The sequence below is a fragment of the Piliocolobus tephrosceles genome, chromosome 14 (genome assembly GCF_002776525.5).
Source record: "Piliocolobus tephrosceles isolate RC106 chromosome 14, ASM277652v3, whole genome shotgun sequence".
NCBI lineage: Eukaryota > Metazoa > Chordata > Mammalia > Primates > Cercopithecidae > Piliocolobus > Piliocolobus tephrosceles.
In genome coordinates this window covers 13,040,621-13,061,994 of record NC_045447.1, presented here as the reverse complement: position 1 = coordinate 13,061,994, position 21,374 = coordinate 13,040,621, and the positions used below count along the sequence as shown (strand labels likewise).

The 21,374-nt window shown below is 41.6% G+C and overlaps 1 protein-coding gene across 1 annotated transcript in view; it reads right to left on the bottom strand.

Moving 5' to 3' along the window:
• MAPKAP1 (MAPK associated protein 1) overlaps window positions 1-21,374 on the bottom strand; it is a 278,059-nt gene that overhangs the window by 49,858 nt on the left and 206,827 nt on the right. The window contains 1 exon segment of the mRNA XM_023217139.2: window positions 19,642-19,749. Within this exon segment, the coding sequence (XP_023072907.1) occupies window positions 19,642-19,749 (108 nt within the window).

The following is a 21,374-nucleotide window of genomic DNA, read 5'->3' as shown; positions in this document are numbered from 1 at the left end:
GTATTTTGGTAAAATATTAAAATCACTTAATGTTTTAAAAATCATTTCAAGTCATCTTTTCTGAGAAAATGCTATTATTAGATACAACTTAGCTCTGAGCTCAAGAACTTCTGTTTGCTTTACTAATTAGTGTTTTCTAAATATTGCAGGTATTTGGTTTGGAAAGAGGTAACAGCTCATTATGCTAAAATGCCAATTACTAAAAAAAAAAAAACCCACACTTAAGATTTTTACATTTTATGATGTTGGATTAAAACCAATTTAAAAATTACTATAACGTGACATATAATTTTTTACTGAGCAATTTCAATGCCAGCTGCTAATAAAGCATCTTAGCTATAAATGATAATTCAGATGCTTTTAGATAAAGTGGTGCATAAATATGGCTGGAAATTGATTTAGCTTCTTACAGAAGCTACTGAAGAATGACATATTTTGTTTAATACACCAGCTAATGTAGTCCTAAAAGCTCAAACAAGTGCCAGTTTTCGCTCCTAAATTTGCTGTGGGAGATTAATGAAAACTTTATATTTTGCTGAAATGTTAATAATGGGCAGATGAGATGATAGGATTTTAGTAGAGGTCTTAAAGCTATGAAATAACCAGAAAGGCTTGTCAATATCCTTGTATTAATTTTGTACAAGACTTACATAGCTGGAGCTGGCTCAACCCACTAATGCTTCTTGCATTGACCTTCTACTATCTGATAGTGTAAATTCATATCCCATTTGAGGACTTAAGTCCCCTGGGTACCTGGGGGAGTTCTGAGCCTTGCCCCAGCCGACAAGGGGCATGTTTGCATTTATGATCAGAAGGACAACAGCACCTGAAGGAGTGGGGAAGGAATAGTCCTGTACTCGCCTCCAGTTCATGCTGCTCACTCCAAAGGAGGTTATCTGATGAACAGGATCAACTGTTGGGTTTGGAGTTCCAGTGTTATTTCTTTCTTTCTTTTTTTGAGACAGAGTTTCGCTCTTGTTGCCCAGGCTGGAGTGCAATCATGAGATCTTGGCTCACTGCAACCTCCACCTCCCGGGTTCCAGCGATTCTCCTGCTTCAGCCTCCTGAATAGTTGAGATTACAGGCGTGAGCCACCATGCCCGGCTAATTTTTTGTATTTTTAGTAGAGATGGGGTTTCACCATGTTGACCAGGCTGGTCTCAAACTCCTGACCTCAAGTGATCCACCTGCCTTGGCCTCCCAAAGTGCTAGGATTACAGGCGTGAGCCACTGTGCCCGGCCTCCAGTGTCATTTCTCAAAGTAGGCTCAGGAGTACCACTTGTTGGAGGGGTCAGGTCTATTGTACATGCAATGTACAACCACTTCCCTCCCCATGCCAGGAGTATGCTAGACTGTGGGGGACACTGGTGAGGATAAAGCAGGGTTTCTGATCCTCAGGAGCTTACAAATTAGCTATAGGCCACAAAATAGCACAAGGTAGAAAGAAGTGCCTAATAAATGGTGCCTGCAATAGACACTTGATCTAAAGACAAACACCTGAAGCAAAGCATTCATTATTCCAAAAGCATATTTTTGGGACCAGATAAGTTCTATGACTTGCATGTATACGTTTACTGCTTGTATCCTTCTGGAAAGGAATGAACCCAAACACACATGAAAGATGAAAGATGCTTGATATTGTACCATCTGCATATTAAAATTACTCTACTATAAACTTCACATTAAAAAGTCCACTTCTGTTCAAGAGAAGACTTTTTTTTTTTTTTTTTGGGATACGGAGTCTCGCTCTGTTGCCCAGGCTGGAGTGCAGTGGCACAATCTCGGCTCACTGCAAGCCCCGCCTCCCGGTTCACACCATTCTCCTGCATCAGCCTCCCGAGTAGTAGCTGGGTCTACAGGCGCCCGCCACCACGCCCGGCTAATTTTTTTTGTATTTTTAGTAGAGACGGGGTTTCACCGTGTTAGCCAGGATGGTCTCGATCGCCTGACCTCGTGATCCGCCCGCCTCGGCCTCCCAAAGTGCTGGGATTACAGGCTTGAGCCACCGCGCCCAGCCAAGAAGACATTTTTAGCAACTCCAAGTGAAAAGTAGAGAGAACCAGAACATCTTAAAAATAAACATACTGAAAAAACAAGAACTACTGCCTGTTAATTTAATTGAAATATAACCCGTTGGTAGTTTGTTAAATTAGCAATTAAAAAGGTCACAAGCAATTAAATGAAACAAAAGCCACACTGTGTTCATCTACATTAATGCTGAACTGGGTTTCCTCGTGAATGACAAGATAAATTGTTATGGTGCCTTTAAAGACTTCACAATGTATTTTGTCAAAGTCGGGAGTGTTAATGTCTCTATATGCCATGGATTACCATAATGTATTGTGTCAAAATGCTCAAGCTGCAATAACTCAAAGATGTATTGTGATAGATCAAATTTTGGGGTGGGGCCTAATAGTGACTTGAGCACCACAGCTCAAATGGGCTGACAACAAGGCTCCAGAAGAATGACAATCACAATGTAGGAAGGTATGGAGGACAAGCAGAAAACCCAGGAAGGGAAGAAGCTTAATTCTTGGGAGTACAAAATCAGGAAAGGGGAACTGAGGAATGAGGCCTGGCACCTGTCTTCAGTGAAAAATGGCAAAAAGAGGCCACGGCAGGCAAAGGGAAGCAGAGAGGAGTTGAGGAAGGAGGCAGGTGGAGTCTAGGGCCTGCAGCCAAGAAAGAGAAGGTGCTGTGAGGCAGCCAAGGGCTGGGAGGCCGCCTTGGGGCTGAATAACATTAGAAAGAACATGGAATATGAGTTCAGAGATAGAGATTCAAACTCTCACTCAAAGTGTCAAGACTGGGTCAAAACCTTGCCCAGGGTTCCACTGTTAGGAAAGGTGAAACTGGGACAGATCTGTTGGATTCTGGAGTCCACGTGCCTTCTTTCCCTTCCCTCAAGTGGCTAAAGGCTGTTCCTGTCCTGCCTACCTCACCACGCTCCTACAGCAACGGCACTGTAATAGACCGTTGAGTTGCATAACTGTAAACTCTAAATCGGTGATTCTCAAAGTGCAGACTGGGACCTATGGTGGTGGTGGTGGGGAATTCCCAAGTCCCCTTCAGGGTCCATAATTGTAATACTATTTTTGTAACAACAGCAAGGCATGACTTGCTTTTTCCATGTCCATTCTCTTACAAGTGCACAAAGGAATAAAAAGCTTTGGCTGCACGCAGTGGCTCATGCCTGTAATCCCACCACTTTGGGAGGCCGAGGCGGGCGGATCACCTGAGGTCAAGAGTTCAAGACCAGCCTGACCAACATGGTGAAACCCCGTCTCTACTAAAAATGAAAATTAGCTGGGTGTGGTGGCACATGCCTGTAATATCAGCTACTTGGGAGGCTGAGGCAGGAGAATTGCTTACACCCGGGAAGCGGAGGTTGCAGTGAACCAAGATTATGCCATTGCACTCCAGCCTGGGCAACAAGAATGAAATTCAGTCTCAAAAGACAAAACAAAACAAACAAAAAAACAAGAACCAAACAAAAAAAGAAACCATTTGAGTTTTGGTATAGTAACAAAAATTAATACCCACAATTATCTGAAAACGCTATTGAAATATTCTTCCCTTTTTCAACAACATATCTGGGTCAGGCCAAATTTTCTTCATATACTTTAACCAAAGCAATATATTGTAGCAGACTGAACTCAGAGGCAGATATGAAAATCCAGGTGTCTTCTATAAGCCCAGACATTACAGAAATTTGCAATAAGATAAAATAATGACACTCTTTTCATTAAAAATTTTAGGCCTGGCTGGGTGCAGTGGCTCATGCCTATAATCCCAGCACTTTGGGAGGCTGAGGTGGGTAGATCACTTGAGGTCAGGAATTTGAGACCACCCTGGCCAACATGGTAAAATCTCGTCTCTATAAAAATACAAAAAATTCGCTGGGGATGGTGGCGCATGCCTGTAATCTCAGCTACTCTAGAGGCTGAGGCAGGAGAATCGCTTGAACCCAGTAGGTGGAGATTGCAGAGGAAGCTGAGATTGCACCACTGCACTCCAGCTTGGGTGACAGAGCAAGAGTCTGTCTCAAAAAAAAAAAAAAAAGAAAATTTTAGGCCAGGTGCGGTGGCTTATGCCTATAATTCCAGAACTTTGGGAGGCTGAGGTAGGTGGATTGCTTGAGTCTAGGAGTTTGAGACCAACCTGTGCAACACGGCAAAACTCTGTCTCTACAAAAAATACAAAAATTAGCTGGTTGTGGTGGTGGGTGCCTGTGGTTCCAGCTACTGAGGAGGATGAGGTGGGATGATCACTTGAGCCCAGGAGGTTGAGGCTACAGTGAGCTGTGATCACGCCACTGCACTCTAGCCTGGGCAACAGAGTGAGATGATCACGCCACTGCACTCTAGCCTGGGCAACAGAGTGAGACCCTGTCTCAGAAAACTTTTTTTAAAAGAAATAATAATTACTTTTCATAAAATTTGTCATTTGGGCCAGGCATGGTGGCTCACTCCTATAATCCCAGCCCTTCTGCAGGCCAAGACGGATGAATTACTTGAGTTCAGGAGTTTAAAACCAGCCTGGGCAACATGGCAAAACTGCATCTCTACAAAAAATACAAAAAAAAAAAAAAGTAGTCAGGCTTGGCAGTGTGCTCCTATGGGCCCAGCTACTGGAGAGGCTGAGGTGGGAGGATTGCTTGAGCCCAGGAGGTGGAGGTTGCAGTGAGCTGTGATTGTACTACTGCACTCTAGCCTTGTGACAGAGAGAGACCCTATCTCAAAAAAAATAAAATAAAATAAACAAAACTGTCATTAACATTAATGAAATTACTGTTTTTCTCAATAAATATTTTAAAATTAATTAATTTTTATTTTTAATACAATAGATATAACTCAACAAATAAAAGCTTGGCCAGGTGCAGTGCCTCACACCTGTAATACCAGCAGTTTGGGAAGCCAAAGCGGGAGCACTGTTTGAGGCCAGGAGTTCAAGAGCAGCCTGGGCAACATAGTGAGACTTTATCTCTACTGAAAGTTACAAAAGAAAAAAAATCAGCTGGGCATGGTGGTGCACACCTGTAGTCCCAGCTGCTCGGAAGGTAGATGTGAGAGGATCCCTTGAGCCCAGGAGTTTGAGGCTACAGTGAGCTGATTTGCCACTGCACTCTATCCTGGGTGAGACCTGGCGACAGGGCAACACCTCGCCTCAAACAAAACAAAACAAGACAAAACAAAACAAACCAAACCAAACCAAACCAAACCAAACCAAACCAAACCAAAACAAAAGCTCTTTGGGGTCTTCAATGACTTTTAAGAGTATAAAGAGGTCCTAAGACCAAAAAGTTTGAGAACTGCTGACTTTATTGGTTATAATGCCATGTTTTCATTGCCCCTGATATCTATTTGGATGATAATAATGGGAAACAAGAGTGCAGTTATAGCTGTGTATATGTGTTACAACCTGACAACAAACACAGCTGCAAAGTCTGCACACACATAAAAGCAATAGGTTTACTTTCAGGTGATCAGACCAAGGCTAATTATAAATACTGTTTTATAGTTTTAAAAGTGTTTTCATATATGTGATTTAATTGGAACTGAGGGAGACACTTAGAGGTCAAACAAATAGGACTAATCATTAAATCAAAGCTCAGATGAACTCACTGTATGTTACCGGAAGATTCCTCGTATTCATAGATGCAAACTGCACAGGACTTTAACATTCATTTTACAGTTCAAGGAGTCTTACACAAAGTCTAAAAGGCCCCAATCTAGTTATAAATTAAAGCAACTTCAGTGTCTCTTCTCTAAAAAGATCTACGCCAACTCTAGAACTCAATTGGAAGATCAATGGCCTCTGTTACATCCTCACCTGTGTCCACAGCACAATCCTGTTGACCGTTCCTTCCAGACTAGCAAACAGTTACTGGCCATATGCCAGGTGCTGTGCTAGTGCTTCCAGAGCTTAGGGGGATGGCAGCGTTCCCAGGTGATGGGAAGGAGGACAGGAGGAATAGTATAGGAAAAAACATAAAGTCCACAAAACATGAGGATATACACAGGGAACACCAAGTGTTTGCCTTTGGCACAGGGTCTGAAGTGGAATGGTGGAAAAGAAAATGGTAGGGGTGGGAGTGGTTCTCCAAAAGTGGGGCGGTATCTAGCTCAGAACCTGGCACACAATTAAGTAAAATAGTACAAGTGACTGACAGTGAGAAGTATATAAACCCTTTTCTGCTCCACTCTATCTTGAAGTCTTATTGCTACTCCCAACGCAGAAGCCCTGCTTCAGCTAAACTGGACTTTGCTCGGGTTCTACCATTTGGTCAGATGTCCTTTATGCTCTAAAATCTATATGCTTCAAGGTCTAGTCCAAATGGAACCTCCCCTGTCTCTCTCCTGAAGCGCTATAGCCCTTTGTTGAAGGTTCTTCTGATAAGTCTCTTACATGGTAAGTATCTGGACAAGGAGCCTGAGGGCAGGAACATCCCATTCTATAAAGCACATGGTCACACAGTAGATGTTCAATAAATGCTGCTGATGGAATGAGTGAAGTTTGATGCAATACAGGTAAACCATTAACAGTACCTGAGGTCTGCACACCACCCCTTGTATTTATCTTGGCTAAGAGCACCTAACATACCTTTCCTAGTTTTCCATTCAGACTTGCCAACAGACTAGGTTTGTCGAGGACAGGGGTTCTGCCTGAACAACTGTGATGACGGCTAACACACACTGAGTGCTTACCAAAGCATGCCAACACGATGCTCGGCATTTTGAAGACGTCATCTCATTCCATTTTTCCCAATGCCCCTTTAAGTTGGATATTATCCTCTTTTTACAGGTGAGAAAAATGAGGCTCCGAATGTCATTCTGCTACGGTAGTCATACAAACAGTACAAGCTGGAGCTAGAAACTGAACCCAAGTCTAATTCCAAAATTGCACCTTTAGCCACCACATAACCTCCATGAATAAAAATGTTCTTCAGATGGGCTGGAAATGCGTAACTCCATAGGCTGTAATGGTATCTAACGAGAACACAGTCATGCCTGGCTGTGCCAGAGCAAAGAAATCAGGGATAAAACCTAACTCCCCACTCCCTCGGTAAGACTCAAAGCTGGATGCATAAGTGAGTCACAGGGAAAACTCTTCCTTAGTGTTCTGCATCCATCACATTTTTTTTCCAGAGGCCTTTTAAGTCCCCAAAGCCTCATAAGCCCAAAACTTCTCTTCTATTAAACACTTCCCTTTGGCTACTAGTCATTTTTGCTGGTCTCTAAAAAGCAATCAATAGGTGATATACTATAACACACACACACGTTCACGCCCCCCGCCTGCCCACCGCTCTGCAGTAATCTCTTTAAAGCCATCGGGATCACGCAGTAGGATATACCCTTCACTAGAATCTGCCACGCTACCACCGGGGTAGGGATCTTTGCTGTCAGTGCTTAATTGATTAAACTCTTGGAGCCAGAGCCAGCCAGGCTGGAGGACTTTCCACATGGAGATTTCAGACCCCCTTCAATAAATCAAGGTAATCTTGTTTTATGAGGTAGTCAGAAAGAAACAGTTTCAGGTCTGTAGAATGTCAAAAAAGAGCAGATCATGGAAGGTGGGCCTACAAGGCTCTGCATCTTAGACCCTTGCTATCCCTCAGTCTCATCTTTCAGCACACTCTCCCTCATTCCATTCCATTTATTCATTCCTAAATACCCCAAGCTCCTTCTCATCTCAAAGCCTTCAGATGAGCAGTCCCTTGGCCTGGAACATTCTTTTCTTACTCATTATTGGACTATCTTATTTTTTTTCTGACTCAAGCCTTCTCTTATTCTTCTCACCTGCTCTAGTCCCCTGCTATGCACACTTTTCTACCCTTTGTAGCACTCTGATCATAACTGTGGGCTCTATAATGTGGGGCTAAGTCTCAGCACAGTAGCTGGCCCAGAGGAGGGCTCAATCAATATTTGGGGAATGCACGAACAAATATGTGTCCAAAGTGAATCCAATACCCTTTACAGGATGAAGCATGACCATTGAAGGGTCTGGACCAATGGTTCATCATGGGTTTGCTTGGACAGAATTCCCATTATTTCCTCTTTCTTCAATGTCTTTGTCCATGTTCAAAGCCCAGGAAAAGTAATGGGGTCTTCTCAGGAGCATGGCATTTTTGACAATTTACATGGCAAAATATCTAAGAACTGTAACATCTGATCAACACCAAGGTGTCCCTTTCCCTGACTTGAGAGTCAGCGAATGAGGGCACATCCACTGGAAGAATCCCACCTCCCATTCAGAGTCACTGCAGAAATATCACCTGATGCATTACCAAACCATTAGTCAGGACCTTCAGGGCAAATTCTGGGGCCAGGAGCCTATCAGAGGGATGCAAATCTCCATGCCCTCACTTAGAGCCCAGACAGGGTTTGTGGCTCATCAAACATGCTTCCTTACTGCTCTAATGTACCAGTGTATCGCTTAATGAAAGTTCTTAATTGTAATTCAATTAATTACATACACAGAGTCCCCAATTACATTTTCCAATAAGACATTGGCTGTGGTACAGGTCTAAATGCACTTAAACCAATTTTAATATATTAAGACCAATTTCCCTTGAATACTAATTACTACCTAATGATAAAATGGAAAGGGCGGAACTTTTAGAGAAAGAAGAGAGTGAAAAATACAAATCATGCGGAACTTCTCAGCCCACACAGCACAGTTCAGACACTCATTACTGAAAAGTAGCTGTGGACAAGGCACAAGTTTGCTTCAAGACAGGTCAGCACAGTTTTTTGCCCCAGGTGTCAGCTACCTTTGGTGCTGGCCAATGCCCAGAGGGGCCTATGGGAAGCCTAAGGGGCTAGAGGAAAAGAAAACAGGAATCACAGGGAGGGAAAGGGTCACCACACACATGCTCAGACTAGCTATGGTGTATGTGATAGTTGGTTGGCCTCTGAGTGTCAGGCAGAGATACTCAGTAATGGTGAACACTTGTATAGTGCACTGCAGTTCACTCTGCGCTTTTACTGTACACAATCTCATTGACTTGTTTCAATGGTTTAAGCCTCACAACAACTTTACATTTTGCAGCAGGAGAAATGAGGCCCACAAAGAAGGAGGACTTGTACAAGGTTACGCAGTGGTGCCAAACATCCTGCCTTTACAGTGCCAACCAGCCCACATTAACCAGAGAGGAAGACATGGACTCACAGGTATTCTTATGTGGCGAATAATGTTTCTGTTTCATTTAAACTCTAATAGCGTGCAGCAAACAGGGAGCTATTATGCAGTATCGACTTGGATAAAAATCCTCACCCTACAGAAAATTCCTTATGGCAAAGACCTCCCCGCTAAAGCCAGACAGGTAACTGGCTTTCAGCAATAACTCAACCTAAAATATGTAAAACGAACATCACAAGTCACTTTCATTTGTAAATAAGAGTTTATTTGCATCATCACATTTTCTCGTGTATTTGAAGACTGCTGTTGTGGTATAATAATGGAGGTGTTTAAGTCACACGATAGAAATTGGAGAGATCAGTAATTTGTAACTGAAGGAGGCAAAGCCTCCAGAAGCAGCGCGAACTACCAGGGAGTCTCCAGAGCTGGCAAAGAGCACACACAGGAGGAAGAATCAGCCCATTATAAATAAGCATCACAAAGAGGGTCAGGAAGCACACCAGGATAAAGCAGATTTTCATCCTCTTTCTACAGCTGCTTCTTCCCTCTCTCTGTTTCTATTTAGTAGTGGTGGTGGTAGTCCAACAAAGAAACCCCTACCCTTAAAGATGCTTATTCAAACCCAAGTTCTCCTTAAAAGCCATCTTGTACTTGGTCCAGTGAGAAGCCTGGTGATGTGAGGGGTTCAGGAGGCTCACTTTATCAGGGGGAAAGAGCCGGGCCTGGTCACAGACACCAGGATGAGGAGGGGACTCAGACTGGGTTCCTCTCCAGTGTGAGGGGTGGTCACAGTCCAGTGTGGGACTTGGTAAATCCATTTAGGGGAATCAGTGCTCAGAGAGGAGTAAGGGTAAGAACTGTAAGGAGCCCATGGAAGGGCAGTCAGGTAATCCGGGCAGCTCCTAGGAGTTGCCTCCTTTCCTGGGGCCTCGGGGAAAATTAAGGAGGTAAAGGAGGGCTCTCAGACTAAGACCTCTGAATGTTCTTCCCTCCCATAGTCCACCCTCCTGGGTGACTACCTACCTGGTGAGTTAAGGCCCTTTCTCAATATAACCTTAAAATTAGGAAATGAGAATTTCAATAAGGTGCTGAAATAATGGATGATCTTAAACATTCTGTGAATCTCCTTCAAAACGAAAGAAGATCAAAGGAAGCTGAATTAATGTTTACAGAGCAACTGGTCTCTCTCTACAGCAACTTCTATTTAGGAAATACAATAATTAGATTCAGCTCTTTCACCAGACTCAATGAATAAAAGACAGTTTTCCAGGCCTCTCATTACTGTTCATGTGATATTAGCAAATCACTTCACCCCTCTGCGCCTCAGTTTCCTCTTCTATAAAACAAGGATGATGACTACATGGCCGAAAAGGTTGTTATAATAAGAGCACTTATATCTCATTTAATTCTCACCAAATCCTTGTGAAAGATTCATTCACCTCCATTTAAACATGAAATCAGAGATGACATAATTTGTCCACTGTCAGAGGCTGCAAGTGGTTCACCCAAGGTCTGCCTGATTCTAATGACTACGCTTTAAGCACTATGAACGACAGACAAGTCAGGGATAAAACAGAAAGATGGTGTCTGACACTTTGTTCGTATTCCATAAAGCCAGTTTAATTTCAGGCTTATATTGGCCCTGATGATGGGAAATGCCACTCTCTCTCTTAAAGCTGTGGAAAGAATAAGTTGGTTCAAGCAGCACCCTTCTTCTAAGGACCTGCTTGGACTACCTCCACATGGTTGGTGGGAAAGGTCACTGGCAACACTTGGCAGACAAGGGAATTGAGGCTCAGTTTGGTGCTAGGATTTATATAGAAGCTCGGACAAGAATAGAAGTCTTGTAATGTTATATCCCCCTCATAATGTACTTGGGCTTCCTTCTGGTATGATTCCAGCTTCTAGCAGGCAGTTGGCTGAAGGATATAGTAGATTATCCAACAAGAATCCAAACTGGAAAGCTCAAGGACTTTGGCTTGTCATTTTCTTATTTAGGCCAAGATCCAAGCACAAATGTTAGCTCTCAGTCCCTAGGCAGAAACTCTTGTCATATCCGCTTCATTTGTAAGCTTCTCTCTCATAGCATATAAAGACAATTGTAATCGCCATTTTTAGGACTGAAAATTCAGGTTGTTTCTATCAACAATCTCAGGGTGGACTCTGGAATCAGAAAGCTGTCTTAAAATTTTGGTCTTATCACTTACTGGCTGGATAACTGCAAGCAAGTCATAACCTCTCTTCACAATGAGAATAATATCTTGTAGGGTAGCCATGAAAATTGAAAGAGAAAGCATTTGCAAAGTGCCCAGCACAATGCCTTACAATATTAGGCCCGAATACATAATTTTTAAAAACACCCTTTTCTGCAGGACTGGGTACACAGAAAGAAAAATAAATAAAAAAGAAATAACAAAAAAACACTCACTGATGTGGTTGATATAAAATATTATGCCTCATCCCTCCTTGGAAGAAAAACTGAAAGGCTTCTATCCACCCTTATGGCAAACAGACTTCTCAAACAAATGGTTTTATCTATAAATCATACACCCATTCTGGGACAACAAAAAATATTTGCTGGAAAGTACCCAGCTTCTAAGTTCTCTGGTCCTAGGACACAGACTTACAGACCTGCCCTCTCCCCACTCTCCTTCCCTCTCCATTCTGGGTCACTCCCCTCTCATCAACATACATCTCCTCCAGGGCTCTGCCAGGTCTATGACTCCAAACCTCAACACCTGTGTCCCATCTGCTCTACGAGACAGACACAGAATGCTGCTCTTCCATTATTTATTAATTACAGTTAACATTTATTGAGTACTTATTATGTGCTGTACTAGGACCTGTATGATGATTAGAGCTTACTGAATCCTATCAATCTCATGAGGGCAGATAAACTACCCAAGAAAGGTTAAGTAAATTGCCCGAGGTCACACAGCTAGTAAGTGGCAAGGCCAGGATGTGAACTGAGGCAGTCTGGCTTGACAGCACATTCTCTTTAAGGACGGCATAATACATGATCAGAATTTAGTCCACATCTACAATGGCTTTAAGGATAGGGAGCCTGTTCTAATCAAACATATAAACAGAAATGAAAACAATTCTGCTTTTGGAATGTTTTTCTTTGCCTCAATCCACCTTCTTAATAGGTAGCTACTAGAAAACAATGTAGTTCTTAGTTGGAATTCCTACTTAAAAAATCCTCTTAAAAGCCTTTAAAATAATAAATTGTTTTTATAATTTACTTCCATTTTACAAAGACTAATTATGATTCCGTTGATTGTGATCTTTGTAAGTGCTGGTAGGGCTTCTTTTATTAACACAATGATTTTGACTCAGAGTGTCAAAAAGTAATGGCAAGTATCTTGCAAATCCTTTAAGATGAGGATGCTGAGGCTCAGAGAGATCACATAACTGAATTAAGACCATGTTCGTGTTCAGAAGTAGAGTGGGAACTAGAGCCCAGATTTCAAGGCTTTATTCACCAACCCTCACAGCTTCTCTTTCCTAATATTAGAAAACAGGGCTTATCTTTTTTCAGAAAAACTAATTTGTGGCTGGGTGTGCTGGTTCACTCCTGTAATCCCAGCACTATGGGAGGCAGAAGCAAGCCTGGGTAACACAGCAAGACACCATCTCTACAAAAAAAAAAAAAAAAAAAACTAGCCAGGTGTGGTGGTGTGTGCCTGTAATCACGGCTACTTAGGAGGCTTAGGTGGGAGAACTGCTTGAGCCAGGAAGGTCAAGGCTGCAGTGAGCTGTGATCTCACCACTGCACTTCAGCCTGGGTAACAGAATGAGACTGTCTCAAAAACAAACAAAGCTGCAGTGAGCTGTGATTTCACCACTGCACTACAGCCTGGGCAATAGAATGAGACTCTGTCTCAAAAACAAACAAACAAAAAAATTAATTTGAAATCACAATATACTGTGGAATACTGCATGGTAGTTAAAATTAGTGAATTTATATGTGGAACAATATGAGGATTAATGTGGAATAATCTCTATATTGTTAAAAATGATAAAAATGCAGAACACTAATGTTTGTTATCATTTGTGTTTTTATTTTTATTTTTTGAGACGGAGTCTCGCTCTGTTGCCCAGGATGGAGTATAGTGGTGTGCCCTCGGCTCACCACAAGCTGCGACTCCTGGGTTCATGCCATTCTCCTGCCTCAGCCTCCTGAGAAGTTGGGACTACAGGCGCCCGCCACCACGCCTGGTTAATTTTTTTTTTTTTTTTTGTATTTTTAGTAGAGATGGTGTTTCACCGTGTTAGCCAGGATGGTCTTGATCTCCTGACTTCGTGATCCGCCCACCTTGGCCTCCCAAAGTGTTGGGATTACAGGCGTGAGCCACCACACCAGGCCCCCATTTGTGTTTTCAAAAAAGGGAGGAATGCAAATGAGTGTGTATGAGTGTGCTTGTGTGTACACACACCTACGATACATACATACATACATACACAAAATGTGCTTGCATAAGCATAGATGACCCCTGGAAAGAGATGGAAGAAACCAGGAACAATTATTGTCTCTGGGAGGGAAATTAGGGGATGTAAGAAGTGAGACTTCATTTTCACTACAGACATTTCAGTTACCTGAAATTTTTTTACATGTATAAGTATTAAATATCCAAGAAATTTACCAAGATTCTAATAAATACCACTTTGTTTGTATAACAAGGAATCAACATTTTGAAAGAGAATCCACTATAAAGTTCCTACCTACGAATTAGTTCCTCAAGTATGTTTAAGATGACAGACTTTAAAGAATGAAAAAAAATGACAGGGGCAGAGGGAGGGATTGTTCATTTCTACGGGGTAAAAGTTCCAATAAGCAAGTCACACAGGAGTGTATTGGTGTAACTTTTCCTTTGGGTCACTATGTTGTGGTACTAGAAATGGTATGAAATTTCAAATGTCACAAGGATTGTTACACTAAGACATCGTCTCACTATACGATCTTTATCTATGTAGACCTGCCCTTATTTCTTGTTTGCTTTTCCTTCTTAGAAAGTCATGCATGCTCACTGTAGAAACTCTGGAATGAACAAATATAAACGGGAAGGAAAATGAATTACCCACAATCTTGCCAACCAGTGACAACCACTATTAACATTTCCTTTCCAGTTTTACTTTCTTTGTTTTTACATAGTTGGGATTACTCTAGGTGTCTTGACATTTTTTCCCCTTAACATTACATAACAGTTAAACCAAATGTGCACTGCTAGATAAACCCGACTTGGTAATGTTACATTGTTTTTTCAATATAATGTTAGATTCACTTTATTAATATTTTGTTTAGGATTTTTGCATCTATATTAAGACTGGCCTGAAAATTTGCTGTCTTGTATGGTCTTTACTGAGTTTGGTACCAAGATTATGATAGCCTCCTAAAATAAATTGGAGGTAATAACCTCTTTTTCTATTCTCTGCAAAAGCGGATATAGGATTGGAGTTATTGTTTTCTTAAATTTTCGGTAGAAACTAGCCAGTGAAGTCGTGTGGGTCTGGATTTTCATTGTAGGAAGGTTCCTAATTACTAATTCGCTTTTCAAAATAGTTATGAGAATATTCAGGTTTTCTATTTCTTCCTGTGTCAATTTTGTTGTCCTTTTCTATAAATTTGTTCACCTATAATTTTAATATTTTTGGTATAAATTTTTTCAAAATAATCTTGTATTTATTTACAAGACAGGATCTTACTGTTTAATGACAGGATCTGCAGTATACGCCCTTTTCATTCCTATTACTATCTGTGTTTCTCGTCCTTGCTTTTATCCATTTCCTTGGAGGTGTATCAATTTTGTTAGTCTTTTCAAAGAACCAGCTCTTTATTCTGATGTTTCTGAATTTCTATTTCATTAATTTCTATTCTTCTCTTTATTGCTTCTTTTCTTTCATTCGTTTCAGGTTTCTTTTTCTATTTCTTTTTTCAATTACTTGAGCTGAATGCTTAGCTCATTACTGTTCAGCCTTTCTTCTTCTTCTTCTTTTTTTTTTGAGATGGAGTCTTCCTCTGTTGCCCAGGCTGGAGTATAGTAGCACAATCGCAGCTCACTGCAACCTCCACCTCCCAGGTTCAAGGAATTCTCCTGCCTCAGCCCCGCCTAGTAGCTGGGATTATAGGCACATGCCACCATGCCTGGCTAATTTTTATATTTTTAGTAGAGACAGGGTTTCACCATTTTGGCCAGGCTGGTCTCGAACTCCTGACCTCAGGTGATCCATCGGCCTTGGTCTCCCAAAGTGCTGGGATTATAGGTGTGAGCCACCGCGCCCTGCCCAGCCTTTCTTCTTTTGTGATATTTGAATTAGAGGGCTGTAAAATTTCCTTCAAATGCTATTTGAGTTATATCCTCAAATTTTCATTATCTTTCAGTCAAAATATTTTCTAATTTCTATTATTATTTCTTTTTTTTTTTTTTTTTTGAGACGGAGTCTCGCTCTGTGGCCCAGGCTGGAGTGCAATGGCCGGATCTCAGCTCACTGCAAGCTCCGCCTCCCGGGTTCCCGCCATTCTCCTGCCTCAGCCTCCCGAGTAGCTGGGACTACAGGCGCCCGCCACCTCGCCTGGCTAGTTTTTTGTATTGTTGGTAGAGACGGGGTTTCACCGTGTTAGCCAGGATGGTCTCGATCTCCTGACCTCGTGATCCACCCGTCTCGGCCTCCCAAAGTGCTGGGATTACAGGCTTGAGCCACCGCGTCCGGCCTATTATTTCTTTTTTAAACCATGGGTTCAGAAACCTGTTTCTCAATTTCCAAACATATGCAGACCTTCCAGTTGTCTTGTTTTTTCCTAGCCTAATTTCACTGTGATCAGAGAATGTATCACACATGATTTTGATCTTTTGATATGTAAGATTTACTTTATCGCATAGTATAAGGTCAATACTGGGAAACGTTCATGTGTGATTGGAAGAAATACGTATCTGCAGTTGTAGGGTAAAATATTCTCTGTACCACCTGTCCATGAGGTTAAGTTTAACTGTTGTTTTAAATTTTCTCTACTATACATTTTTTAAAAATGTATTTGCTGTTTCAATTACTGAGAGCTAAAATCTCCTTCCATGATTGGAGATCTGTATACTTTTCTTAGTCATTCTTCAGTTTTGTATTACATATTTTGAAGCATATAGGTTTAGAACTGTTAAATCTTCCAAGTAAACTGAACCTTTCATCATTATGAAGTAATGGTTTTTATATCTAAAAATGTATTCTGCCTCATGCTAATATGGCTACACCAGATTTCAGTTGCTATTTGCATAGAACATCTTTCTCCATCCTTTTACTTCAAACTTTCAGTATCCTTGTTTTAGGTATTTGAGAAAAACCCATCCTAACCATCTTAAAGACAACAACTACTACCACTACTACTAAAGCCTTTAGTTCATTTACTGATATGTCTGCGTTTAAATCTTCATCTTACTACTTGTTTTCTATTTATCCTCCTTTTGGGCTTTCTACCCCTGGCAAACCCTGGACTTCTTTTGTCCCCTTTCCTGTAAAGGCTATCAACAACCCAGCTCAACCTTTAAGCTGCCACTGCCAGCCAGGCAAATGATGTCAGGGTGAAAGTGCTTGCAGGCGTCAATCTCTTCTGTTTCAATCTTTCCCCAGATATGGTCATTGATTCTTTTCTATCTTGTGCTCTTTGACGACTTTAGGATGGCCATTTCTTTATTTTAATCAGCTTTTTAAGTTACCTTCAGTGGGAGAGTTGGTTCAAAGTACTTAGTCTGCCTTTACTAGAAAGGTAAAACGCTGCCTAATTTTCCAATATAGGGATATAAGTTATCTGATTACTCTTCCAATGTTAGATATTAGAAATAATGTTGTTAAAACACTGTACATAAATCTTTCTTGCATTTTAGATCTTTTTCTCCTTTTCATTTCTTTTTTTTGAGACGGAATCTCACTCTGTTGTGAGTTCAGTGGCGTGCAGTGGTGCGATCTGAGTTCACTGCAACCTCTGCCTCTCGGGCTCAAGCGATTCTCGTGCCTCAGCCTCCTGAGTAGCTGGGATTACAGGCGCACCCGTTACCACGCTTGGCTAATTTTTTTTTTTTTTTTTTTTTGTATTTTTGGTAGAGATGGGGTTTTGCCATGTTGGCCAGGCTGGTCTCGAATCCCTGACCTCAGGTAATCCACTCACCTCAGCCTCCCAGAGTGCTGGATTACAGGCAAGAGCCACCCTGCCCGGCCTCCTTAATAATTTCCAAAAACAGATAGACTGGAGAAGACATTTTTAGGTCTTTTGATATTTCCAGCTATATTATACTGTTATACTACAGACCCCAGTGTTTGAGTGTGCCTATTTCTCTATATTCTCTCCAGCAATGAGGACTCCCTTTGAAATACCTGGCTTATTTGATATGTGGCTCTAAAATGTTTGTATTTTACAATGTTGATAAAGATAAACATTTTCACAAATGTTTACTACTCATTTGAATTTTTTGGACCATTTGGGAATCAGTGATTTTTATTTCTATGTGTATTCACATAAGGTACTTATAAACTGGTTGCAGACTGTGGGGACAGCAACCTTCTGCCTTTGAGAATTTGCAGCCAAATGCCAAAAGCATATTTCACCTTCCTGGTGAATTTTGTGCATGCTCTGCAGAACAGGCTGTCTGGGGCCTGAGTCAAAGAGTAGCATCCTAGGCCGGTGTGGTGGTTCATGCCTGTAATCCCAGCACTTTGGGAGGCCAAGGTGGGTGGATCACTTGAGGCCAGGAGTTTGAGACCAACATAGCAAAACTCCATCTCTACTAAAAATAAAAAAAAATAATAATAAAATTAGCCAGGAGTGGTGGTGCATGCCTGTAATCCCAGCTACTTGGGAGGCTGAGACATGAGAATTGCTTGAACCCGGAAGGTGTAGGTTGCAGTGAGCCCCCATCACACTACTACACTCCAGCCTGGGCGACAGACAGAGCAAGACTCTGTCTCAAAGAAACCCCCAAACCAAACCAAAACCAAAACAACAAAGAAAAAACAAAGAGCAAGCAAGCAGCCTGATCTTGTTGAGAGGGTCAATGGTGTGAGTAAATACCTATCATCCATTCACTCATTCAATCCTTGGTTACTGAGGTCCTGCAGCACACAGTCTATAGCAGATCTATATGAAGGGTAACTTGGTATGGGCCAGGGTCACCGTCACAGACCTGACAATCTAGCAGGGGAGAGAGATTAAGTAAACAATCACTGAGAAAAATATGTAATTCTAAATACGGGTTGGGTGCAGGGGCTCACATCTGTAATCCCAACATTTTGGGTAGCCAAGGTAGAAGGATTGCTTGAGGCCAAGAGTTTCAACCGCTGGGCGCGGTGGCTCACACCTGTAATCCCAGCACTTTGGGAGGCCAAGGTGGGCAGATCACGAGGTCAGGAGATAGAGACCATAGAGACAGTGAAACCCCGTCTCTACTAAAAATACAAAAAATTAGCCGGGCGTGGCAGCACGCGCCTGTAGTCCCAGCTACTTGGGAGGCTGAGGCAGGAGAATCGCTTGAACCTGGGAGGTGAAGGTTGCAGTGAGCTGAGATTGTGCCACTGCACTCCAGCCTGGGTGACAGAGTGAGACTATGTCTCAAAAAAAAAAAAAAAAAAAAAAGAGTTTGAGAGCAGCCTGGCCAATAGAGTAAGACCCCACCTCTAAAAAATAAGAATAATAAATAAATGAATAGATAGAAACACACACAATGGAGAAACAGTAGTATGCCGTATGGCAGAACACAATGAGGAACTCAAATGAGGGGTGGATCAGTTTTAAGCAATGGGGGACAGGAAGATCACGGTGGCCTCTCTGAAGACAGGACATTTAAACTGAGACAAAGAATGAGAAAGAGTTATTAACAAGAATGGGGGAAGGAGCGTTCCAGGTGGAAGAAACAGCCTGTGTAAAAGCCCCGAAGCAGGAATGACTATAGACAGTCTGCTGCCTCAAGCGCAGTTTCACACGTCACTTGCCCTTATGTCAGTGGGAGTATGGAGGAGAGGATGGCAAATGCACAATTTGGAAACTCTGAAGAGAGAATGAACAAAGTTAACAAGTTTTAAAGTTCTCAACATAGCATAAGGAATCACTACACTGCCTCCTGCTAGAATAAGCAAATGGTTAAAATTCTCTGAAACCTGATGTCTGAATAGTGATACTGACAGGGCCAGTTGCTTTACATACGAAATAGTCTTTGCTTCAGAAAAGGCCTCATACTTCTAAGCTGTTTCCAGGGATGCTCCCAACTTAGGAAGACACAGTTTAACAGGAAAATATTAATCACAAAGTGCTAAACAGGATGCAGCCTCTCTACTAAAAAGCACAAAATCAATCATTTCACTTTGGAATATACTTTTGGCACGAAGACTGCAGTCTGCCTTGGAAAACAGTCACTTCAAATCTGCCTAGGGAAACCAGATCAGTGAGCATTTCCAAACACATGACTTCTAAGCAAGTTTGCAACGGACAAAGCGGGCACGGAGCGAGGCGGCCAACGTACTGTTCTCGCGGACCAGGCAGAACTCCCATGCGCTCTGGCTCTCCAAAGTGCTGTCCAGGTCAACGGCGACATTGGGCTCGCTCTGCTTCTCTAGGCGGTACTGAGGGCCTGGAAGATCAAAGGGGCAGGAGGAGGGGAGGAAGTCTGAAACAGTGAATTTAACATTTAAAAAACACCACATACTGGTGAAAAGCTGATAAAGCCTTAGTAAAGTGTTAAAGTCTGTCTTAAGGGTCTAGCTATCCAAGATGGAAGTTTGGGGTTTCTTTTGCATAAGGCTTCACATACTCATCTGTTCTATTATCAGGTCTGTTTCCACTCAGTTATCCCTGAAACCAAGTAAGAGATAAATGGGCTTTGAGTCAGAGTGACCTGGAGTTGTACGTGGCTATACCACTTCTCAGATATGACCAGGTCACCTACACTCTCTGAACCTCCGTTTCCTAATATATAATGTAGGAACAGTTATACCTTGAAAGATTGTTGTAAGGATCAGAGGTGATGTAGGAAAAATGCTTATTAGAAATGTACCTGCCTCACAGGAGGCAAAGGTACTTATTAATAATTATATAATAGTAAATTACAATCAGGAATAAGATATGTGTAGAACTCTAATATAACAACAGTCCAAAAAATTCAAAACAAATTATAAACAGGTAAGCTTAAATAAAGCTCATATGACCTGGCATTCATATGCAGAAAATTTTTTTAAATTAAAAAAACTCAGATTTCTGAGTTATGATGATAAGACAGTGACTACTGATTCACATTTTTGTTGAAACATTTATGAAAACACAAGAGACAAAGGTTCAATAGTACTGGAAGCCAGGAATACTAGCTACCCTGCATCACATAGAGGGTTCTTCTGGCAGACCTTAATAAAACACTGCAGCATTTTATACATTTATTCATGTATTTCTTTGTCAACCCAAATGATAATCTTGTTCTTCTCAGATAACACCTAACGGGTCCAATGATCAGATTCAAAAGACTGCTCCTGTGATCTGTTAATGGTTATTGAAAGGATTAGAGGCATAAGAAACTGTCTTATTATTTTGACTCTGAAAGGCGTGTTTGGTCAGACAGAAGGAGAGGTGAGAGATCTGAGGGAAGCATCAGAGGCCGTGCAGGGCTCCCAGGCGGAACACGTATTTTTAGATATGTTCTTCAGCTGTTGTCAGCTTGTGGATTAATCACATCTAGTGCTTCTCTATCATTAGTATGAGGCATTTCACTCATTTCCAGTCATTCTCCTTCCCATGTTCTATGTTCAGCTGTAGCACTGTAGAGATTCATTTCAGTTTCAGGGTATATTTGATCTTTTCTCTAACTGGTATTTTATTAGCACTTCTGCCGATTCTGAATTCTTACATACATTCGCTTACATACGTTCAGTCCTTTTTACACTACTTAAATAAAGCTTTTAAACCTTTGTAAGTAAACAAATTCTTAAAACATATACAACTACTTAAGCATATACATAGAAGTATACACAGTTCTTTTAAACTCTAATACACTATATTTACATCAAAAAGGTATTGTGTTTTAAAATTATAGGTAGTAAATTCATTTTTTAAAAAAATTCTAATTTCAAAAGTGTTAAATAGGGCCAGGCATGGTAGCCCCCACTTAGCGATTCTCCCAAATCCCAGCACTTTGAGGGGACTGCTTGAACCCAGGAGTTCAAGACCAGCCTGGGCAACATAATAAGCCAGGCATGGTGGTGTGCACCT